Raw genomic sequence first — 14,252 nt, forward strand, 5'->3', positions numbered from 1 at the left:
TACTATTTACAATTTGAAAAAAACTGGTAAATTGATCTTATAAAAGTACTTATCTCCATTGTTTGATTGTAATGACATACTTACAGCTGGATTCAATCTTTTCTTTGCATTTAAGTTTCGTTTGTACACAAAGACATCTCGTCCTGGAAAGTAGTCACAGGTTGTTCCTGGAGCACCACGGTGTCAGATTGTTGATCTCCTCGCTGTAGCGGGTCTTGTCATTGTCGGATATGAGTGGTGCTGTCTTCAAACTTCACAACCATGTTAGTAATAGTAATATCATCTTTATTGTCATTGAAACATACATTGCAAACAAAATTTGTTCTCTGCTTTTAACCCATCATCCTTGGGGAGCAGTGGGCTGCCATGTGCGGCGCCTGGGGAGCAATCTGGGGTCAAGGGTCTTGCTCAGGGACCCAGAGTACCAGCACTGGGGATCGAACCGGGTACTTGCATCCACTATGGGATGTTTGTGGGATGGATAGCAGAGCAGCCGTGGGTGAAGAGGGTGAAGAGAACAGGGCTGAGGACACAGCCTTGCGGCGTGCCAGTGTTGAGGATAAGCAGGGCAGATCCTCACCACCTGGGGCCTGTTGGTGAGGAAGTAACTGATCCAGGAGCAGAACTGTGTAGATTACCCCAGGTTCTAGAGCTTCGGGGCCAGCATGTCTGGAAGGCTGAGCTGAAGTCCAAAAATGGCATCCTAACATTGGTGTTGGGATGCATTCTTTCTGTAGGGGCTGCTTTCTATTAGATTTTCAATTTATTGTCAGCTTGTTGTTATCCTATTAGATTGGACATGATACAATTTGAGTAAAAAAAAACACGTTTTAAAAGTGAACTCAGGTGCACAGAAAGATGTAATACACACTTTATTTATTGTTCAACTCCTCAGTTTATGCACTACCCAATTTAGTTATTATTATTATTATTATTATTATTATTATTATTATTATTATTATTATTATTATTATTATTATTATTATTATTATTATTATTATTATCATCATCATCATCAAATAATACCAAAGTTGTTGTTGTTATAGCTGTCTGTTGTTTAAATCCCAGTCTGCAGTCACCACACTATAAATGGGGAACGTGTTTCTCGACCTTAAATGAAACATACCATCAGGTGGCGCAAAGGGATATGTGACGAATTTTTAATATTAAAGTCATTAATGTATTTACATGGCGAAAGGAAAAGGGCAGCGTCATGCTGGGAAAGGAGATCACTTTCGACAATAGCGTTTTTCGGGTGAATTTGAGTCGAAAACGGCGAGAATCATCCGATGTCAAGATCCGAAGCGCAGCCAGAGGAGGAAAAATAATTGATTAATAAAGCAGACGGACAGTGATTTTACGCTGAGTGCGTCCTATAGGCTGGAGTCGCTGATTCGGCGTTCTGGCGAGCGATTTTTTTCCCCCACCGCTCGAGTTTCTGAATCATTTTCTTGAAGATGGAGTTTGGAGAAAGGAAGAGGAGAAGAAAGTCGCAGAGCTTCAAACTGGTCACGGATGAAGGTAGGCTGCGAGACGCGCTCCTGTGCGGCGTGTCTGGCTGCTCGTCTGGCGCCGAGTGCCAGCAGAGACCATCCGCAGACAAAAGCGATGGCCACGACGACAATGCGGCGTCTGTCGCTCGGTTTCCACACGCACCCGAGCGTTAATATCTAATCAATTGAGATTTAAGGAAAACTAGTTAAAAAAAAAAAACACCTTACCGTCACTGTGGTTTAAAGAATTTTACATCAAATACCTACAAAATATGATTATCTGTTGCACAGGAGAATTTTGTAAAAAGCAGCTTAAACCGTTCACTTTTTGTTGAAGATGTAAGCTCCAGAACATCTCAATGGAGAACTACTTTATGCTTCCCACAGGTGGTGGTTCCTGCATGGGATGGGAGGGGGGAGTGTTCTGCTCCTCAGATCCCATCAATCTGCAGAGCTTTATTGTATTAATTAAACTACTATTATGTATTTTTTTTCCTTGCATTTCCCCCCCAATAACTGGCTTTTTATACCAACATTCTCTTTTTTGTCATGTCTATAGGTTCGGACTCTTCATATGGGACAAATTCTAGCTGCAGAGATGTCAATGGTCAAAGTAAGGACTCTGCTGTGCCTCAAGGTTTGGGTCATTCTGAGGGCTCTTGACATAATGTAATAATTAAAAAGCCTGCAAAAGTAGGAAATTTGATTATATCATTTAAGTATGAAAAATAAGTGGACAATAAGTCTCCAGACTTTGGTTCAGATTCAATCATGTAAAAGATAAAATCTGAAAATGGGGACTGCTTCCAGCATTTCAGTTACTGATAAACACAGCCATTCAAAAATAAAGGAACGGGCTGTTCCACCACGTTTAATTCACTGTATGCCATGCACCAAACAACCAGTCAGAGATCAGGCCTGTTTTTCCTCAATCACCGTTTTCCCATTTTTATTAAAGGCTACGCTTCAGACTTAAAAGAAAACGAGAAATTGGTATTCCTCAGGAAAGGCCTGATTGGTGCAGCTCTATTTTTAGCATCCTATTACTGCTGAGTAAAATTGGACTCAAGGTTCTATAACTGATTTCAGTTAAAATACCAAACAAGGAATTGAAATAGAGTTTGGCCAATAAAGGTGTCGCTGATCAAAATTTACCTTTTAAAGGTTCTGTATTCAACCTTGGACAATCCAGCGGAGAATTTTCTCAGTCAAGAAAAAAAAGGTGAATAGACCCTCACCTTAGTATCTTACCGTTTCATGATTTGTGGGGGGAAAAAGAAGATAAAAACCCTACTGGGAGAATATTTTGAGCTGAAGGGACCATAAATAACCTGGTTATTTATGGAAAAACAGATTCTGGAAAAGCACAGAATAAAAAAATACTTTTTCTTTATTTTGGATAGAATAACAAATGTCTCTCAGAGAAATAGATGGAAAAAATATCTACAAAGAACAAAAACAAACATGTTGGATTGCCATGCATCTCAAAATTGTTTATAGTTTATGAGTACAGTATTCCTTTGCCTGTCATTGATGAGTAGTTAATCAGCTTCTCCCACTTTGTTCGGCACTTGTCTTCATGAGTCCTTAACTTAGGAGTCAACAGTTCTATCAAATATATTTTGTTCACTATCTTCAGCCAGTGGTCTTGTGTTGGTGAATCTGACTTATTCAATTTTCTTCTGATTACTTCTTTACAAGCTGCCAAAAACTTTTTCAGTAAATATCCGTTTTGTTTTGGCACAATTACTTATTTCTTGTATTCAAAATACAGAAGCATACATGACTTGGATCTATCATAGCCCAGAATTCTGACAATAGAAAGGTGAACATCTTCCCAAAATTTTCTAATGTTGAGGCAAAGCCAAAAAAAAACATGAGGCTGGTCAACATTTAAGGCTCCACATTTTCTCCAGCATGTCTGTGGTACAGATAAGTATTTACTCCTAATTTTGGGAGTGACAAAGAATCAAACTAAATTCTTCCAACAGTGTAATCTCCAAACATTAGGTTGACTGCAGCATTCTCCAAATACACCACCTGGCCAAAAAAAAAGGCCACACACTGATTATGGCACCCATTCGCTGTGGCATTGTTTCCATAGGCTTCTGCAATGTCACAAAATTTATTTCCACCCAGTGTTGCATTAATGTTTCACCAAGATCTTGCATTGAAGCTGGAGAGTCTTCCCTCTGCGCAAAGCCTTCTCCAGCACATCCCAAAGATTCTTAACGGGGTTAAGGTGTGGACTCTGTGGTGGCCAATCCATGTGTGAAAATCATGTTTCATGCTCCCTGAACCACTCTTTCACAATTAGACCCCGATGAACCCTGGCATTGTCATCTTGGAATATGCCCGTGCCATCAGGGAAGAAAAAATCCATTGATGGAATAATCTGGTCATTCAGTATCTTCAGGTAGTCAGCTGACCTCATTCTTTGAGCTTCATACTGTTGCTGAAGCTAGACCTGACCAACCGCAGCAACCCCAGATCATAGCACTGCCTCCACAGGCTTGTACAGTAGGCACTAGGCATGATGGGTGCATCTCTTCACCTGCCTCTCTTCTTACCCTGATGTGCCCATCACTCTGCAACAGGGTAAATCTGGACTCATCAGACCACATGACCTTCTTTCGTTGCTCCAGAGTCCAATCTGTATGCTTCCTAGCAAACTGAAGCCTTTTTCACCAGTTAGCCTCACTGATTAGTGGTTTTCTTAAGGCTACACAGCTGTTCAGTCCCAATTCCTTGAGTTCCCTTCACATTGTGCACGGGGAAATGCTCTTACTTTCACTATTAAACATAGCCCAGAGTTCTACTGATGTTTTTCTGCGATTTGATTTCAACAAACGTTTAAGTGATTGCTAATCATGATCATTCAGGATTTTTTTCCTGGCCTCTATCCTTCCAGTTTTTAATAATGCGTTGGACAGTTCTTAACCCATTTCTGGTAGTTTCTGCAATCTCCTCAGATGTTTTCTCTGCTTGATGCTTGCCAATGATTTTGACCCTTCTGAAACAGACTGACATTTTTTTCACGATCACGAGACGTGTCGTTCAACATGGTTGTTTAAGAAATGAGAAGCAGCTTGTTGCATCAGTTAGTGTTAAATAACTTGTAGCTAGCTGAAACATGATCACCCATGCAGTAATACTCCAATGGGGGGCTCGTACCTTTGCTTAGTAAAATCCAGGTGTTGACTTTTTTTTTTTTTTTGGCCAGGCAGTGTATGTGACCAATCATCAACAGAAAAACTTCAGCCCAGCTCCCTCTCCCATTTCAATATCACATATGAGGTTTATATCCCTCTTCTCTCCAATAGGTGGCAGTATATTGTAGATATTGCTCTATATTTCATTGAATTGTAGATTCCAAATATGATTCTGATTATTCTATTTTCATCCAAATTTACTAAATTAAGTACAGAATTTTGAAATGGAAAATTTCTAGGTAAGTAACCTGGTCCTGGCAGATATCATTAATCATCCCCATATTCTCTTTATTTAGTTTGGATGGGTGACGAGAGCATGGAAATCAAGAAGCAAATCACTGGAATGATGAGGCTCCTGAGTGATAAGACTGGCAGCGTCTATCAGCGTCTGGGGGCAGAGCAGAGCAGCTCAACAAAAGAACACCAGGAGGGGCTAATGAACTGTTTGCACACGCCTCCAGTTTTATCTCTTGAGTCAGAAGACCCCCATTTCCAAAGCTGGAGTTCCAGAGACCCAGAGCCTCCACCCTCGTCTGCATCAACATCAGTCTCTAATGGTCCAGGCTGTGGCCAGTACAGTACACGCTCCAGAGTGCTCAGGACTGTCAACAGTACAAAGGATTCAGCACAAAACAGTGAAACAAAAGGTATGGCACCAAACCACTGAACATGTCATGCTTTAAAAAAAGGTATTCGCACTTTTTCACATCGATTTATATTGAAACCACAAACTTCAATGTTGCTTATTGGTATGGTGTGACAGAACAACGGAAAGTAGCTCATAATTGTGAAGTGAAAAGAAAAAGGATGAAAAGTGTGGCATGCATTTGTATTCAGAAACCCTAAGTCAACACTAGCACCAACCATTGCTGCTATTACAGCTGAAGGTTTCTGGAGGGCAATTCTCCAATTTTTATGCCTTTCTTTCAACAATGGTTTATTTCTTGCTACTTTCCATAAAGGCCATATTTGCAGAGTGCAGCATAAATTTCACAGATTATCCCTCGTGTCACATGTCGATGTGCCCAGTTTCCTACCTATCGGGGTATGAATAGGAGTGCCACTGGGTGAATGAGGCTATAGTATAAAGTACTTAGAGCGCTCCGGATTACTGGAAAAGTGCCATATAAATTCAGTTTACCCTTTAGCGTTGTTTTGTTTAATCTCTGAATAATGCTTTCCTTTCTTAACTCGTTTTAGGCGGATGCCTATGTTTTGTCAGGTTTGCATTTAAGCCATACTCTTTCCATTTCTTGATGATGGATTGACCACCACTCCATAAAGTGTCCAAAGCTTAAGATATTGTTCTTTGTAATCCACCCCTGCTCTTGAGTTCTTCAAAAACCTGTGTGCTGTGTTTCTTGATGCTGTTTGTTCACCAATATCTGATAACAAACCATTTTGAAACAACAGATGTTGCTATAATAACATTAAATTACAGCCAGTTGACACTAGCATGTGGGTGGTAGCCTAGCACAGGGGTTTTCATTCCTGGTCCTCAGGACCCACTGTCCACCACACACCTGACTTCAATTGGTGAGGAAGAGAGCTCTGCAGCTCTTGGTGGCTCCTGCGGAGGTAATGCAATCATTTGATTCAGATATGGTGGAGAAGAAACACATCTAAAACATGTAGGACAGTTGGTCCCGGGGACCAGGATTGAGAACCACAGGCCTAGTAGATAGAGCAGGGTGCTTGCATCCTTGAGAGGCTGCAGGTTCCAATGTTCCATTCACACAGACTGCCACACTGTCTATTGTATTACATTAAGGGATATCAGAGTAAAGGGAACTGAATACAAACACATTCCACACTTTTCATTTATTTAGTTTGGAAAAACTATTGAAAACAATGAGGTGGTATTTCTTATGCCGCCAAATGGGCAGTTGCACAGGGCCGTATTAGAAAGTGGGGCGCACTCGCACCACGTAAAAACTACTGTATAGGTATTGTCCACCCTTCACCTCACTTTTATGTACAATTTATGTTAGACAAACACATCAAATACAAAATCTATGGTTGTAATGTCACAAAAGTAGAGACCTTAAGTCATGAAGCTTTTTCAAAGCCATGCAACTTTATTTAAAAGAAACGTAAACGGTCCAACATAATCAGACACTTCAAGATCCAATAGAAATCTAACTTTTTCTTAACTCTTTGTAGTTACAGATGCATGGAAGCAAATTGTGTTAAAGTGTGTGTGTTCAAGTGAAAAATAACAAATGTACTGAAAGCACTCTTGATTTTCCAGCAGATGGGCTCCATCCCACTGTGTCAGAAATCCCCTGCTGCATGTGTAACTGTAAGGGAACCTTGCAGGCAATATTGCATGAGCTGCGTGCAATGAGGAGGCTGATGCAGACCCAGAAAGGTCAGAACATAAGAATACAAATGGACCAGGACAGAAAGACAAAGAAAAAAAAAAAACATAACGTGTTATTGTTGTTTTAGGAACTTTTGAAAGACGGGAACATGTTAAGTCATTATGCCAGCCTCACATCGCTGTGGGTTCTGCACCATGCCGCATGTCCCAAAAGAGGAGACCCATTTATAAGGTGGCTCCACTGAGTGTCTGCGGCACTAGAAGAACTGGGCTATCTTCCCTGGGGGCTTCACCCCTGAAGGCTAAACCCACTGAAGCTGCAAAGAAAGAGGAACATGAGAAACTAGACTCGTCTAAGATCTCCTGTGATGTCTCTGAGCTGCCACCTCAGAAGGGTCCAGCGGTAGACTCTGGCACACACAGTCCTCTTCTGAATCAGCTAAGAGGACATCAGGCGTTAGAGGTAATACTCACACATAGCAACATGTGTTCCTCTGTGTTTACTGCTCTAAACGTGTTGCTGACTTTGATTCCATGCAACCTAAAATTAAAGCCTCAGATGTTTTTGAAGTTGTTTATAAGCTACAGGAGTGGAGAATGCATCATATTATATTCTTGTATAGCATGCCATGAAACTACTTAAGTGATACCATCCTCATGTTTTTCTATTAAAAGATCTCCATGACATTTTCAGCTACAGATATATTTATTAATGCATTTACATTTTGTTGCCATCTCTCTCACAGTCGGATGTTCGTCTCGCGGAGGATTATGATGTGTTCATCTCAAAGGCCCAGCTGGACTCAATTTTAGTCAACTATACACGTTCCGGCAGCCTGCTTTTTCGGAAACTGGTATGCATCTGTAGTTCCTCACAAACATTCAGAAACTTAATATTAGCCATTTCATGAATTATGAGAACATAACACAGTGTTTTCAATCATCTTTGAACGTGAAAATAACATCCTGGTTGGTTTTTAATTGTAACTCTAACCGCAGTTTTCCTCTGGGGTGGACAACATGTGTTTAGACATTGAAACATGTACATGGCAAATTAATAAACTTTACTAAGTGAAAATCATTAAAAATACCATTATCGACCTGATGGGACCACTTAAATGACCATTTTCTATTCATTTTCAGTGTAATGAAAATAGCTAACACTTTATCTAATTTTTTTGTAGACTCTTCTCTATTTATGCTTCAGTCTCACTGTTTTCTGAGAGACATTCATAGAGGTCGTTACCAGCATCATCATTACATTTGACTCAGATATTAGTAGCACTGCTTTATCTCTTGCACTTTATGTCATTCACTGCTCTTCATCCTCAACATAAAGATGCATTAACTCAAACTCAAACCATTGAAATAATCAGCAAAACAATTGTGTTTTGGTTACAAAAACTTCTAGTCCAATACACAAAAAGTATTTTCTGCAAAAACCTTTACTGCTGCTATAGTAGTTGAGGTAATGGCACAAATTTCAGCCAGTGAGTCAAGCTTAATGAACAGATGAACAGTTGCAATTTTCCCCCGTCATAAAATCAATATCAAACAATTATATTACTCCAAAATTGTTAGAAAACATTTGTTTTACATGTAAGGATGCCATATATAGAGAGACTGACAAGTTATTTCAGAGGGGCGCTGCATTTTTGCTGTACGTTAGAAATATTGGTTTAAGGAATTGTTTTTTCACTGAGGTCCAACACAATTACTTACATGCAAATAAATGATCAGAACATAAAAATGTACGGTCATTAATCATATTTATACAAGAAAACACCCTTTGATTTGGTGTACATTACCCGAAATAACATAATTAGAGTAACATGATATGTAACAGAATAAAAGCTATTGTGATAACATTCTAATTACCCAAGATTTGTGCTGTATTTTTAGGTGTGTGCCTTCTTTGACGATGCTACTTTGGCTAACTCGCTGCCAAATGGTAAAAGGAAGCGAGGGCTGAACGATAACCGTAAGGGCTTGGATCAGAACATCGTGGGTGCTATTAAAGGTGAGGAACAACGATATACAAAGGGCCAAAACCATGTTTTAGGGGTTTACCACAGTACAGACAATATACTTTTAATTTACCTTTGGTATTAATAAAGTATTTCTGAATTGAATTCCTAAATTGTTGTGTGATATGTGTCTAGTGTTTACAGAGAAATACTGCGCTGAACACAGAATAGAGAAGCTGCCCGGACCACGAGACTGGGTGCAGATCCTTCAAGATCAGATCAAACTTGCCAGAAGAAGACTGAAACGAGGTTTTCTGCTTAAGTGCTTAATCTCTTTTTTTATTCAAATATAGTATCATGAAATTTACCCCCCACCCCCATTTAGTTTTTTGTGACACTTGGAGGTTTCTGATCAAAACAAAAGATAGTATCAGACAAAGATAACCTGAGTAAATAAAAACACTTTTGGTTTGCAAAAGATGATTTTATCATTTATTCGTTTGCAATTGCCATCATGTTTTTGAGTTTTTTTTTCATTGCTGTCCAGGTTTGTTGATTCAGTTTGTTTTTTACAGAATTGTTTAATTCAGCCAAATTGGACGGTTTTTGTGCATGAATCCCATTTTTATGTCAAGATTGTGTAGGTTATGGGCCCAAATATAGATAGTCAGGCGGGTAGAATATTAACAAACAGGAGTTTTCAATGAAAAAAGGTTTTAAAAAAACATACCGGTGCAGCAGAAAAAACACAGAGGGAAAAATTCAGAAGAACTGGAAGCGTGGGGGTACAACAGAGGGACTGGATTGAAACTGATGGGAAGGTGATAGGTGACGTGGGAACCATCTGAAACTAATTCAGGAAATGCAGTGCAGCTGGACAAGGACCCAAACATATGGAAGACTGAGAGGGACAGAAAAGTCCACAAATCAAACTGCTAACCACTACACAACTTCCAACACATCATGAGAGTTTGTGATCATGGCAGGGCATCAACAACTATAACAAAAAATAAACTATAAAAGCTTCGGTTTGGTTATTTTGAGGCATTCAGAGATAAACTTGCTTCTTGTTGGGATCATTGTATTTCTGCATATCCTAAAAAAATATCCTAAAGTCAGACGCTCTCTTTCTTGATTTTCTGGTAAAAACAGAGTTCCTGTCTGCATCAATTACACCAAGTCATCCAGTAAACTGCGATGTTTGAATGTCGATTCAATTTTATCTTTCTCAAATGTTGTTAGTTTTATGCCAAATGGGACCCAAAACCTTCCTTTTGTCTCATCGGTCCAAAGAATATTTTCAGCTAAAGTTTGGAGGATCATCACAATGTGTTTGGAAAATGTTTTTTTTTTTTTTTTTGTCTGCTGTGGTTTTTGCCTTGAATTTCTGTTTTTAATGCCATTAATGCCCAATTTCTTTCTTATTGTTGAATCATTAACAATTACCTTAACTGAGACAGGCAAAGCCTGCATTGCCTTAAATAGTGTTCTGGCTTCTTTTATGACCTCATGGACTTGTCCTTAATGTGTTTTTAAAGTAACTTTAGTAGGCTGGTGCTGGCCACTCCTGGGAAAATTCAGAACTTGTTTTTTTCATTTGTTGAAATTGGCACTTACTGTGGTTCGCTGAAAGACAAAGCCTTAGGCCATTTTTAAACCAGGATAGTCCAAGGAGCCTTGTTTGACTAGGTAGTAAAATGTTATTCCTTCATTTGATGTGGATTACAGACTGCACTTCTGAAAGAGAAGCAAACTTTATGGACAATGTTGCTACCATGAAAAGCTGCCCAGGATGAGGTGCACAAACTGTAAAGGACCTATCCAGCATGTTGCTCTGTACACACGAGACGAATGCAGCAACTGAAAAAAAGACTGTGAATTTATTTAAGAAAGGGTCAAATACATCTCACATAGGGCCAAATTGGTTTGGATAGCGTTTTGCTTTAAAGTTAGTGTTATCGTCTGAAATATGTAAGGGTAAATACATTTTTTCATAGTACTCTCAATGCACATTCATATTGAAGATTATTTAATATTTTTGTTTCATCAGTGCTTTAAGGAAAATTATATTTATGGCAGGTTCCCAAATCCGATATTCAAGTCAAGGAATAGTCTTTACCAGTAGCTCCCATTTTTGTCTCATCAGATGCTGCAGATGCTGAGGAAAGCGCAAATGGACCATCCAACAGTACTAACCTCGCATGAATCTGTTCACATGACTGCATGGCTTTCACACACACAATCACAGCAGGTGATGTCACTAATTTCAACCACTGTATACGTGTTAACATTGTTAAATAAATGTACATGATTTGTTTGCTCAGACACACTCTCAACCCAGAATGCCTTTAACTTTTATCTCATTCATTGACATAACACACCCACAAATTAGTATGCCTTCATTGGCTCATGTATTGTGGAGTCTCCTGCTATGCTATCCTATGCTATGCTATGCCACGAATGATATTTGACATTTTCATGCAGCTTTCTAAAATGTCAGCTAATTATCTTCCCAATATGCCTAATTTTCTCTTTTCTCCTCTGTATTATACCCATAGCTGTCCTAATAATGACTTAAAACTGCTAGCTGTGCTTTCTTTTCAGTAATATAATGTAAATTAACATTCTTTTCCCCTTTTCTTTACAGGCTTTGATTTTAAGCGGTTTGAACGTGAGGAACAGAAATTGCTGAACGTGACTGATTGATTTCATCAGCTGCCACAATTGCCTTGCAGCAGATTGGTTATGCTATTATTTCTCTGACTTTGTTGTATTTCCTTTGCATCTGTGATCGACAATTTGAACTGCACACCAAAAGGGAACAGAAAGTCCAAATGAATTACCTGCTTCTAACATTAAATTACGCATTGTACATACGTGTCCACTGAGATTTATATCTGGGCACAGACTAAACCACCGAGAGCGGGTATAGTGTGTCTTTGGGCAGAAGAGATTTTTAAGGATAAAAAAACAACTTGTGGTCGGTACCATAGATATTAAAAGCATTCTCATATGTCTTTATGATGGCACTGTAAAGCATAAACACTAAAAAGAAAAAGTTTGCATAAAGGAGGATTTATTTAGGCGTTTCAAGACATTCTCTATTGTGGATTGTGCCTTCTAAGTGACCAATACTTCAGTGGGTGTAATGTGTAGTACACCATCCACCTTGTGTTGAAAACATTGTATTTAAAAGTGATGAATTTTTGGTAATTTTTTGTAATTAATAATAGACTAATGGGACTTGATCTGTTTAAAGGAATAAAAATATATCCCGGTCTGTTTATGTATTTTATTATTGCAGAATGCTGTTAACCTTGAGTAATGCATATTAAAGCTGCTCTTTTCAATATTGTAATGAACTTAAGTTGTTTTTTTTTCCTTTACATAGGTTTCACTGTACATTTGAAGGTTATTGCTGTATCTGCCAATAAATACATTCATCCATTATCTATAACCGCTTATCCTTGCAGTGTTGCGGGGAGGCTGGTGCCACTCTCCAGCAGTCGTTGGGCGAGAGGCAGGGTACACCCTGCACAGATGACAGGGCAACACAGAAACACACAGGACAAGCGACCATGCACAGTCAATTTAGAGCCGTTTAGAGACCAATCATGTCTTTGGACACATATGCAAGGGGAGAACACGCAGAAAGACCAAAGATCGGGGTTCAAACCCAGGACCTTCTTGTTGCAAGGGATCAGCGCTACCAGCTGCAGCAATGTACAGCTCACAAGTATACACATTTTTCTCAAATTATCTTTTTGTCTTTCATTATGGTAATCAGAATAGTTGAAATTACAGGGGGAAAGGGATGTTTAAATCAGGACTTGAACGCCACCAAAAAAGGCCAAAAGAACCATCAGGAGGGTTGAAATGCTTAAATACTGTATGCAACCTAAAATCATGCATGCAATTTTGTCACATTTGTGTGCAGACCAGCACTTTTCGCACATTAAAAACAAATCATGGTACACTCCACACCTGAGAAAGCTGCGCCAGACCAAGGAATGAGCTCCATTTGCTGTAAAGCTCCCATTGCCTTCAGCAGCCATCTCTCTCCCCTTTGACCTCTGTGAGAGGTACAGTAGTGTCTAGGCTCTGCCAGGTAATATCAGGATAGCTCCATGACCTGATGGTGTTTCCCCTCCTGCCTGAGATCCTGTGCTAACCAACTGGCTCTCATCTTCACTCAAATCTTTAATAAGTCTCTTGAACAGTGTGAGGTTCACTCCTGGTTCAATCCTCCATTGTCATCGTGGTCGAAACCCACCATCTCAAATTAAGATCCTTGAATCCATGAAATCCTTTAAGCGACTGGTGTTGAATCATAAAGGCCTAAAGGTAAATCTTGACCTTCCCTCCACCCAGGACTACAAGTCAGGAAATTGGTCACTTACATCTCTTGCAGACCTCACACACTTCCTGGACACGATCGATTTAAACTTTCACCTGCAGTGAGGCGATGTAGTTAGTAAACAACTTAGTTATGTCGTTCAATTTTGAATGATATCAACTTACATTGTATGCAATTACACAATTTACAGCACCCTTCACAATTAAATATGAGTACATATGCTTTTAAATAGCCTTAAAATAAATCCATCATAATGTATACATTTCTATTGATGTAAAATAGTATCCCACTGAAAAAATGCTGCAGTTCTTTAACAGTGAGCTTTACAGATTTTTAACTTTCTCTGAAAAGATACTACAGGCAAACTGAAAAAAAGTTTCTTGTAGCCATTTCCTGATTTATAAAGCTCAACACAGATCTGCCACAGGAAGTCACGGATTGAAAAAACAAAAGTTCATCAACCTCAAAAAGCAAACCTTATTTCATTAAGTTGCTTTGGCAACATTTACTGTATAGTCTCTGGACTGGAGACTTCCTAAGACCAAAACCGTGGAAAAGGATGCTCTACTGAGAAGGGTCCAAGGGTTTGTTTGCCTACACACAAGATGCTGTGTTTTATGGAAAAGTAATACTGCACAATATTATCGTTATTAAACCTTTATACGTGTAGTCTAACTGAGACTCAATTATTGAGACATGAGTTCTCATTTACAAGAGACCTGTTATCAACACCTTGAACACACCACCCCATGCTGAACCATGTTTTATTTGTATTCTTTTGGCAGCACAATGCTATGTGATTATTTTTCTTTGGCAGAATTATGCAAGGTGGTCAGAGTTGATGAGAGGAGGGATGAACTGCAAGTAACCCAGGAAAAAGCTCTAGGAGAAAATTCACCT

The 14,252-nt window shown here is 39.2% G+C and overlaps 1 protein-coding gene across 4 annotated transcripts; it reads left to right on the plus strand.

Moving 5' to 3' along the window:
- The first annotated feature begins 1,129 nt into the window (after positions 1–1,129).
- bend7 (BEN domain containing 7) lies at positions 1,130–11,850 on the plus strand. 4 transcript variants are annotated; one of them, XR_004930625.1, is made up of 10 exons: positions 1,130–1,521; positions 2,053–2,130; positions 5,002–5,352; positions 6,957–7,076; positions 7,157–7,491; positions 7,775–7,882; positions 8,931–9,048; positions 9,191–9,317; positions 11,142–11,246; positions 11,643–11,850. XR_004930625.1 is itself a non-coding variant. In XM_036134900.1 (10 exons), exons 1-9 carry the CDS (start codon positions 1,458–1,460, stop codon positions 11,198–11,200), a joined length of 1,344 nt encoding a protein of 447 aa, XP_035990793.1. In that variant the 5' UTR covers positions 1,131–1,457; the 3' UTR covers positions 11,201–11,246; positions 11,643–11,850. The 4 variants fall into 4 exon arrangements, 3 of the variants coding, with proteins under 3 accessions (XP_035990793.1, XP_035990792.1, XP_035990794.1); XM_036134900.1 differs by having other exon boundaries at positions 1,131–1,521; positions 6,960–7,076; positions 9,191–9,304; XM_036134899.1 differs by having other exon boundaries at positions 1,132–1,521; positions 9,191–9,304.
- Positions 11,851–14,252: the final 2,402 nt, after the last annotated feature.

The sequence above is a fragment of the Fundulus heteroclitus genome, unplaced genomic scaffold (genome assembly GCF_011125445.2).
Source record: "Fundulus heteroclitus isolate FHET01 unplaced genomic scaffold, MU-UCD_Fhet_4.1 scaffold_93, whole genome shotgun sequence".
NCBI classification, from domain to species: domain Eukaryota; kingdom Metazoa; phylum Chordata; class Actinopteri; order Cyprinodontiformes; family Fundulidae; genus Fundulus; species Fundulus heteroclitus.